We start from the raw sequence: 9,548 nt of genomic DNA on the forward strand, positions 1-9,548 counted from the left end.
ATCCCAGCACTAATTAGGCTCATGAACTAACAAATCGTTTGCACAACTTGTGAAGGGGCCGATCACATCCATGGATTGTCTTTGGACTTAGGGAGGGAGGGGGGGGCGACCGCCTTTTCCTTGCAGGAGGGAAACTTCTCCCAGCAACTTTTTTTTTTTTTTTTTTTTTTCTTGTGTGTGTGTGTGTGTGCGTGCGTGTGTCTCCCTTTTGGGTACCGCTGGCTGCCGCTGCCTCCTTTCCTCCAGCCCCTGTCTATTTATGTGTGTATCTATCCCTCCTCAAGTCACTCCCTGCTGCAAACTTCCCCGGATCGCCTCCCGCGCACCAGAGAGCCAGGCAGAGATTCGCTCGGGGACTCTCGCCGCGGCAGCATGTTTCAGCCCGCACCCAAGCGGTGTTTCACCATCGAGTCGCTGGTGGCCAAAGACAGCCCCTTGCCCGCGTCTCGCTCCGAGGATCCTATCCGGCCGGCGGCGCTGAGCTATGCCAATTCCAGCCCGATGAACCCTTTTCTCAACGGCTTCCACTCCACCGGCAGGGGGGTCTACTCCAACCCGGACTTGGTCTTTGCAGAGGCCGTCTCGCACCCGCCGAACCCGGCCGTGCCGGTCCATCCCGTGCCCCCTCCCCACGCCCTGGCCGCCCACCCGCTGCCCGCCTCGCACTCCACGCACCCGCTCTTCGCCTCGCAGCAGAGGGACCCCTCCACCTTCTACCCCTGGCTAATACACCGCTACCGGTATCTGGGCCAGAGGTTCCAAGGTACGTGCAACTTTTCCTCTCCCCCCTTTTCCCACCTGCGGCCGGGCTTCCCCCGTCCATCCCCAGCCCTTCCCCGGCCCCTATCCATCCCCCGGCCCCCGGGAGCCGTCGGAGCCCGGCGGGTCGAGCTCGGCTGCGGGTTTGCTCTCGGTTTGGGTTCCCCTCGAGCAAGATCAGGGAACGGCCGGCCCCGGCTTCCCCGGGTTTTTGCTCCCCGAAAGAAGCGGGGCTGGAAAAGCCGCCTGGGTATTTTAGTTCAAACCTCCGCAGCGACCCCGAAAGCCGGGAGGGGTGCGCGGGTGGCGCTCCAGCAAGGACTGGGACGGAGCCCAAAGAAGGAGAAGGGGGAAAAAAATAAAAATAAAAGCCCAGCGCAGGAGAGAGCCGAGGATTTGGGGCTGCCGGGAGAGCCGGGACTGAGGTCCGGTGCAGGCAGGGAAAGCCTCCGGGCTGCCGAGTGATCGCTGCCCAGCTGAGGGAAAAGAACCAAACCCAATGGCGCCCAATCAATAAAATCCCCCTTCTTTAACCCTTTGCGACCGGCAGCGTCTTCTCCGAAGGGGGAGAAGATTTCCTCCCGTAATGGGTCCAGTCCCTGCTTCTTTCGTTAAACCAGCGAACAAACAAACAAACAAAAAAAAATCAGCTTCCTCTCGGAGAACTCCTTTTTTTTTTAATTATTATTTTTTTTTTCAAAATTTATTTGTTATTTCCCAACGAAAACAAACCACCTGCGAGCCCCCTTTTTTTTCCCTGGCCTTCCGCAGCCGCTGCAGCCGGGCTGGAAAAGGAGCCGCTCTCCCCGAAGCCAGGCGGACCGAGATACGAGCTGGATTATTACCCTCGCAGAATAAAATTACAGGTTTCGCTCACCAAATTATTTGTCACAGCCATCAGGCGATTGGGAAGGAGCGGGAGATGAAAGGCGGAAACGTCCCGGTGTTGAGCCACAGCCTGCTCCCAAACACACCCTCCTCCTGCTGCTGCTGCAACGATTTTTAAGGCACTTGCGGGGAGAGACCCTCGGTGGGTTTTCCACCTTGGATGGACCGATTTGAGGAGATGCAGGGGCCAGCCGGGAGAGCGACCCCCCACCCCCCCCAAAAAAATATATGTATATAAAATTTAAAAAAAAGGAAAAAAAATAAAAATCCCTGCTCCGCAGCAGGCCGGCTCCGGTGGGCACCCCGGGGCCTCCCCGAAGTTTGTCCCCCCCCCGGGACCAGGGGGGCGAAGGGGAGAAGGAGGCCCCGGAGGGGGAAGCGGGGCCCGGCGGCGGAGCGGAGCCGTGCTGGGCCGGGCCGGGCCGGGCCGGGCCGGGGCCGCGCTCGGAGCCTTGCCCTGCCTCCCAGGAAATAAATAAGCAAACAAACACAGAGAGATACGGTGGGTGAGAGAGAGCAGGGCAGCTGTAGGATGAAGCCGCAGACACCGCAGCCGGGCTCTGGCCAGTTCCTTTACTTTTTTTTTTTTTTTTTTTTTTTTTTTTTTTCCCTCGTGTGTTTTTAATAGTGCTGCCTGCCTCATGTTTACGATTTGATTTTCTCCCCATTCTCTCCTTTCCCTACTTATTGCTTGCACCTAGTTATCGAAATAATATTTTTTAAAGTCTCTTTCTGAATAAAAAAAGGGAAAAAGAGAGAGAAAGAGGGAAGAAGGGAGGGAGAAAGAAGAGGCAGAGCTCTCTGGCGGGTAATGGTGGGAGACCCAAATTCTTGCGCTAAAAACTCTTCTCGAGTGCTTTTGGGGAAGGTGTTTTGCTAATCCCCGTTTTGCCCTGCTGCCCAGGGAATGAAACCAGCCCGGAGAGCTTCCTATTGCACAACGCACTGGCCAGGAAACCCAAACGGATCCGTACAGCTTTCTCCCCATCCCAATTACTGAGACTGGAACATGCCTTTGAGAAGAACCATTATGTAGTAGGAGCAGAGAGAAAACAGCTGGCACACAGCCTCAGCCTCACGGAAACTCAGGTAAGGGGAAGCAGCTGCGGCCGGGGACGAAGCGAAAAAGCCGGGGGACGGGGGCGAAAACCCCGTGCAAAACCCCGTGAGGAGGTTTAGGCCTCCGCGAAGTGGGGGCGATGTGGTTCTCGTCCCCGTGTGGCTGCGTGTGATAAAAACTCGCTCGGTTTTGAGGGCCATCGCCTTCCTTGGGGTGGCCGCTGGAAGCCCCGAAGCTCGGGTGCCACCGCAGGGACCCCGGCGTGGGAAGGGAGCGGCGGGGATGGCGATCCGCTGATGGCAAATGCGAGCCCCCGCTCGGTTTTTTTGAGAGCCCGGTGTGCCCCTCGAAAATATTTACAAGTTAGGGAAAAAGCCCAGAAAACAAAAGGCGGAGGGGGAAGGAAAAACAAAACAAAACAAAACACCTCTTTGGATCCCGGGATGGAAATGCGTTTTTTTTGGATAGCTTTGCGCTTATTTCTAGCCCCGGGTCCGGCAGAGGCGAAACGAGGAACGAGCTGGGGAGGGTACGACGATTAAAAATAAAAGCGGAGAAATTACCGATGGCAATGAGCCCCCTTCCCACCCTCACCCCCCCCCCCCCCCGCCGCCTGGCCGCGGTCCAGGGCTCCAGCGGAGCCCGCTGCGCTCGGGGCTGGCCGGGGAGCGGGGGGCTCGGCGGGCACCCCCCGACGGCCCGGCCCCGACGGCTCGGCCCCGAGGCGAGGGCGCTTTCCACGGGGTTTTCTCGTCGCCGGAAGAGAGGCCGGGCTTTTGGGGGGGTTGTTGTTGTGGTGGTGGTGGTGCTGCTGGTGCCGCTGCCGGGCTTTTGTTTTGCGCCCTTCCAGGAGGATCGTGGAGAGAGGGCTCCAGATGGGGATTGTCTTCGCTACAGTATGGGGCACTGTACTTTAAAAAAAATAATAATAATACCCAGCCGCAGCCTAGTTCAAAGTTCCCAGTAAACAGAGCGTTCTCCGGGCGGATTAAGTTGTAACACTTTTTTTTTTTTTTTTTTTTAACTCCTTTTCGTGGGGGAAGCAATAAAGAGGTTGGAGCTTTTGTTTTAAAATGTCTCCCTAACAAAACAATAAAAAGGGATCGCCACTTTTATGAGGTTCTCCGAACAAGGGACCGGTCACAGGCTTATTTCCACTGGAAAGCTGTATTTAAGGTGGTCTTTGTGCTGCTTGATTCCGAAGCTGGTTGGGGTCTTTTGTCCGGATGTCAAACCCCCAGTCCCCTACAAATGAGCTCCCTTTTGGGAGATCAGCGTGCAGAAATGAACCGTCCTCCCCTTCAATTAGCAAACTAAAAGCAAATTAAACTCACCCCTTGTTCCCCGCTCAGCTTTTTAATGGGGGACTTTTGGAGAATATGAAAATGCAGCAGAGATGTGTGTCCGGCCGGGCAGGTCTCTGTTCTGAAGAGGCAGCGAAGCGGGTTAAACCAGCTTATTAAAATGCTCCAGTTCCCTTTTCCCCCCTCGCTGGGGCCTTTATCAGGCACTTTCAGACAGAACCAGAGTTTAAACTGCTTCGGGAAAAAAAAAAATGTTTACCTTTGGCCACTACGAGGAGTGTGGCCAGCCCTGGAGATAGCTCCCAGATCAATACTATCTGTAATTAAAGCACTGAAGTCAGCTGCCGGATGGTTAAGTCAGATTTATTCGGGGCTGAACAAATCCGGGGGGGCATTTAGGACGGCATTTAGGACAGGTTTCGTCGTCAGACGATCGCTCCTGGACGGCGAGCCCTGCGGAGGCGCTCGGGGCAGCGCCGGACGTTTTTAATTTAGGCCTTTTTTTTTTTTTTTTTTTGGTCTGGTTTGGTTTCATTTTATTCACTTCTCCAAGAGCAAGATCTCACCCTCACACCCCGTTTAGGGCCGAGCTTCTCGCTGGGCTCTGTGCGCATCGCTCCCGGTGGCCGCACCGCGCCGCGCCGTGCCCTACCGTGCTGGGCCGGGGGCTCCCGTTGCGGGGGACACCCCGCAACCGACCCGGTGTCCCCGGAGCATCCCTGGGCTCACTTTCCAGCCGCTGGAGCCCCGCAGCCCCCAGGGGGAGCGGTACAGGGGGGCGCCCCGCCGTCGTGGCGGGCGGTGCGGGGAGGCGGCCGGCGGCACTGCGCGCACTCCTGCGCGGAAACTGCGCGGCCCTGCGGGGGGTGTGGGGGCTGCTGCAGGTGTCTGGAGGTGCTCAGGTGCTCCCAGGGGTGCGGGGGTCCCCGGACCAGGGTAGAGGCCAGGTAGAGGGCGGCGGGCTAACGGGCGGTGCCTTTCGTCCCGCAGGTAAAAGTATGGTTTCAGAACAGGAGGACGAAGTTCAAGCGGCAAAAGTTGGAGGAGGAAGGTTCAGACTCACAACAGAAGAAAAAAGGGACTCATCACATTAACCGGTGGAGGATCGCCACCAAACAAGCCAGTCCAGAAGAAATCGACGTCACGTCGGACGATTAAAAAAAAAAAACCACGAACTGGCACTTTTGGACTTTTTCAAGCCAGCCACCCCACCGAGATAAAGTGTTAGAGGCTCACACACCCCGGCGTGGCGGTGCGGGGAAGGGACACCGGGATCTTCTTCATCAAATCGCCATCCCCGTCTGGGAGGGCAGCCGCGAGTGAGCGAGGGCGAGACCGCGAGAGGTGCAGGCTGGGGCACCGCTGGCACAACTCTGGCAAAGGGGATCTGTCAATCAGAGCCAAAACTCTCCGGGACGAGGTGATTGACAGGTATTCCGTTTCTCGCAGTCCACTTTTAAAAACGTAACGTCAAAAAAAAAAAATCGGAAAAAAAAATCTTAAAAAAAAAAAAAAAACGAAAAAAAAAAAAGAGAGAAAGAAATAGTACCACCTTGCAGGACGTTTTTTGCACTTCACAGTTTTTTTTCCGTCTTTAAAAGAAAAATTTCCATAAGCAGCCAAAACCCACACCTGTTTCAGAAACTTGAATTGCATGTGTAAAGCCGTCTGGGAAAAAAAAAAAAAAAAAAAAAAAAAAAAAAAAGGAAAAAAAAGAGGAAAAAATTTAAAAAAAAAAAAAACCCCGGTTCCTAAAGACAGAAATGAATTGTAATTTTTCTCCCTTTAAGACAGGTTCTGTGTGCTTTTTAATTTTATTTTACGAGAAATGTGCAGTCTGTAAACATTTTATGATAACTTCTGGCGTCAAAGTGTTTGTGAAAGCTAAATGAAGTAGCAGTAACAAAGCATAGAGTTCCTTCCCGATGGACAAACATGGGGAGGGGGAGGGGGGGGGCAGGGAGGGTCGGGGGGGCTGGGGCTGGTGATAACTTTTTCTGCCAAAAAAAAAAAAAAAAAAAATCAAATTAAATTACCCCCCCCTCTCCCTCCCCTCTCCAATTATATCCCCATCGTGAAAACGGCCGGTGATTATTTTTTACCACAACTAAAGCGCAAACCCTGCCACCAGGTTTGGCGGTGGGGACACCTCCCAGGCTGAGAGGATCCAGAGAAAAAGGACTTAAAATCGCGGATTGATTTTTTTTTTTTCCTAATGGCCATTGGGGCAATTTTCAAGCACTGACCTTATAACGTTCCGAGATCATAGAGCTACTAAAAAAAAAAAAGAAAAAAAGGAAAAAAAAAGTGACAAATGTTTCCTTCATGTCTTCTATACCAGAATGTAAATATTTTTGTGTTTTGTGTTTAATTTGTTAGAATTCTAACACGCTATATACTTCCAAGAAGTATGTCATTGTCAATATTTTGTCAATAAAGATTTATCAATATGCCCTACAATTTGGAGCCATCTATTTCCCCCCCTCCCCAGACTTTTTCTCGCTCCGGGCGCTGGAGCCGCGCAGCGCATTCCTGCGGCCACGGGCGCATCGCCTTCATGAAGCCGCTCGCTTGTAAACAGACCTCTAAAAATAAGCCGCAGAGCCCCACTCGCCGTAAATAAACACCTTGAAAAAAAAAAAAAAGACACAGAAAAACAAAGCCAGCCCCTTCCCCGCTCGGAACCCGAGCCGCGATGGGAGGCTGGTCCGCAGCAACAGCCCGGCAGAAAGGGAGAGTGCTGCTGCAGCAGGGGGTTTCCTTTGCAGAAATATGTATTTTATTTTGCGGGAAAGATTTTTTTTTTTTTTTTAATTTCCCTGCTCTTGTCTTTGACATCCCCTCCGCAGGTCGCTGCAGAGGCTGCGCCCCAGCCGCCCGTGTCCCCGCCGCTGCGGGAGCGATTCTGGGCTCTGCGGAAAACTCCAGCCTTAAAGACCTAGGGGGGAGAAAAAAAAGTAAAAAAAAAAAAAAAAAAAAAGTTGTTCTGGGTCCTTGAGGAAACTAGCTGGTTTTCTGGGGGTACACAGTTGTTTTTTCATGCTTCATTTGCTCCTTAGCCTGATAGACTGCATTAATCAGTTTTATTTCCATTGATAGAGAAACCTCGTCTGCTCTGTTCGAGCTACAAAGAATCCTGCAAGCTTTTGTGAAAGTGCAAATCAGTTTAGGCAATTATCATACCAGGAATATGAAGGGGAAAGAGGAGGCATTGCCCAGTGGTCTCCTTTAATCTCTTAATCCGTGGATCCAGGGGGGCTAGTTGGACATAATTTAGGACAATCTGACTACCCTTTACACTGTGATAAGGCGAAGTTACAATGCATCGCGAAAATACGAGCTTTGTTAAACATCCTGCCTTGAAAAGTTAAGATTAGACATTCCGCGCACGTGTTGGCTCTATCGGGTACTATGCAAATTTTTATTTAAAAAAAAAAAATCCGATTTTATTATTTTTTTTAACCATCGCTCCCTATACAATCCCGGTGACTTTCCATTCACCGGCGCTCCAAACACGAGAGAGGCCCAGGCAGGGCTCGGACGCATGTCGCAATGCGGGTCCCTTCCATTTCAATCCGGGCTAATTATTTCGTGGAGCTATTCCCAAGGTAAACTGCTCCCGTCGCCTTCCCCCCTTCCCGAAGAGCTGACGGTGCAGGTCGGGCAGCGAAGCAGGGCGCACATTTCCCCTCGCTCACCTCGCCCAAGTTAGCCTGCGCTCCACTTCAAACCCATGCAAATGGGCAAACATTAAACGGGTCGCGGCTGAACAGCAGACTCGGGCCTTCCTAGAAATTGTTTCCCATCTTGATAAAAGGCTTATTTCTGCAGGAACCATATACTTTTTCCCCTCCTTAAAAAAAAAAAAAAAAAAAAGTGAGGAGAGAAGAGGGAGAGAGGGAAAAAAATTAAGCGTCCTATGTAGCGTAACAGCAATAAAATCTTCAGAGAATGCCATTAGCTTTGAAAAAAAACCCTAAAAGCTTTATTACAAACCAAGCTTTGAAAATAGGGGGGATTAGGAGTCTGAAAGGGTCCCACAATGGTTAGAAGAAAAGGTTTCATGCTAATGAGGTTAATGCCCTTTGTATCTCAGGACTCCACAACTTCATTACTCCCTATCTCCGGCTGCACCAAGCGGCTCAGAACACTGCAATCCACTCCAGCTCTCCCCTGCCTTGCCTAGAGAAGGATTTGATAGCAGCTCTGTTCAAACTAGATAATTATATCTTTTCAAGTCGGAATTAAGATAAAGAAAGTGAAGCAAAGGCGGCTAGCCTTGATCCACTGCAAACAAATTTGGCGCACTTTCTAGTCTCTCTCCCCCTGCCTCAATAGGCAGGACAGTCAGCTTATTAGACCCTCATTTGCTTTATTAATTCATCTATTTAAAGTGGCAGGATTAGAGAGAGGGAGAGAGAGGGAGAAGACTAATGCGGGACAGTGGATGCCAGGCAACGTGGAAATATAAATATTGGCGAGATGCTATCCGAGCGGTGTTTAAAAATACATTTTATATTAAATAACTGCGCGGGGTGGGGGAGGGAGGGTACGTTTCGGGTGGCGAATTGCAGGCTCGGGCGGATTTTTGCCGCTTTTTCGAATGCGATTTTGGGTGCCTGCTCGCAGCCCCCGGACGGACAGATGGACGGACGGACGGGAGGAGCCGGGAGGTGCAGGGGGCTCTACCCTTGGAGCCCCCAGCCCCGGCCCCGCTGCGCTCCCCCCCCCCCCCGCTCGGGATGCGCGGTGCGGAGTCGGGGGCTGCGGGGCGAGGGGCTGGCGAGTGGGTGCGTGGCGGAACCGCTGCTTGCCCCGCGGTCTCCCCCCGGCTTCTGCTCTTGTTTTAGGTTAAAAGTGTCCCCCTCCCCTCCCCGTCCCTTCCCCAGACGTGTCACCGCGGAGCAGCGGCCGCAAAGCGGTGCGGTGAAATGGGGTGGGATGGGGTGGGGTGGGTGGAGGTCCCGGTTGCGGGCCCCCTCCCCAAACCCCGTCCCCACCGCCTCCTCCCGCCCCTCCCCTTGCAGATGGCGAGGTGGGGAGGGTCAGATCCTGACCTCGACGCTTCCCAGCTTTGCTTCGCACTCGGGATCTTGCCCCTCTCGCCTTGGGGTTTTTAACCCTTTCCCTCGAACAAAGCCGGCGGCTCCCGGCCCCCACGACCAACCCTCCTCTCCCGGCTCGCCCCCCCGCACCCCACTCCTGTCCCCCGAGCCGCTCTGGGGGCGAGGGCAGGTCCCTTCGGAGCCTTCTCTTCGGGGCGTTTCGCCACGCTGTTTTCCTTTTACCTCCCCCCTTTGATGGATCGCGCCGTTACCTCGCAGGGCTTGGCGGAAATTAGCAGTTCCCCTTAATTAGCGAACGGCCTATCTGCCCGGCTGGTAGGAAATAGGCGAAGTCAGGGCAGCGTTCCCCGATAAGGAGCATCTCCCGGCCCCTGCCTCCTTAGCCAGCAGCCCTCCTTCCCTGCTCGGTGCTCCTGCAGCTCCCATTTACTCCTGCCAAGGGCTGCAGGTGGGAATTTAGGGCACCCCCTG

General features: G+C 53.4%; 1 protein-coding gene across 2 annotated transcripts; it reads left to right on the top strand.

Annotated features, from left to right (window-relative positions):
• Positions 1-372: 372 nt before the first annotated feature.
• On the top strand, positions 373-5,169 carry EMX2 (empty spiracles homeobox 2). 2 transcript variants are annotated; one of them, XM_032191686.1, is made up of 3 exons: positions 373-763; positions 2,552-2,736; positions 5,002-5,169. In XM_032191686.1, exons 1-3 carry the CDS (start codon positions 373-375, stop codon positions 5,167-5,169), a joined length of 744 nt encoding a protein of 247 aa, XP_032047577.1. The 2 variants fall into 2 exon arrangements, with proteins under 2 accessions (XP_032047577.1, XP_032047578.1); XM_032191687.1 differs by lacking the exon at positions 2,552-2,736 and having other exon boundaries at positions 5,002-5,105.
• Positions 5,170-9,548: the final 4,379 nt, after the last annotated feature.

The sequence above is a fragment of the Aythya fuligula genome, chromosome 7 (genome assembly GCF_009819795.1).
Source record: "Aythya fuligula isolate bAytFul2 chromosome 7, bAytFul2.pri, whole genome shotgun sequence".
Classification (NCBI taxonomy): domain Eukaryota; kingdom Metazoa; phylum Chordata; class Aves; order Anseriformes; family Anatidae; genus Aythya; species Aythya fuligula.

Excerpts from the sequence above, each read along its gene's own strand:
- EMX2 (XM_032191686.1), top strand. The coding sequence starts at position 373 with ATGTTTCAGCCCGCACCCAAGCGGTGTTTCACCATCGAGTCGCTGGTG. Across the intron at positions 764-2,551 it reads TCTGGGCCAGAGGTTCCAAG|GGAATGAAACCAGCCCGGAG; the intron begins GTACGTGCAACT and ends CCTGCTGCCCAG. Across the intron at positions 2,737-5,001 it reads TCAGCCTCACGGAAACTCAG|GTAAAAGTATGGTTTCAGAA; the intron begins GTAAGGGGAAGC and ends TTCGTCCCGCAG.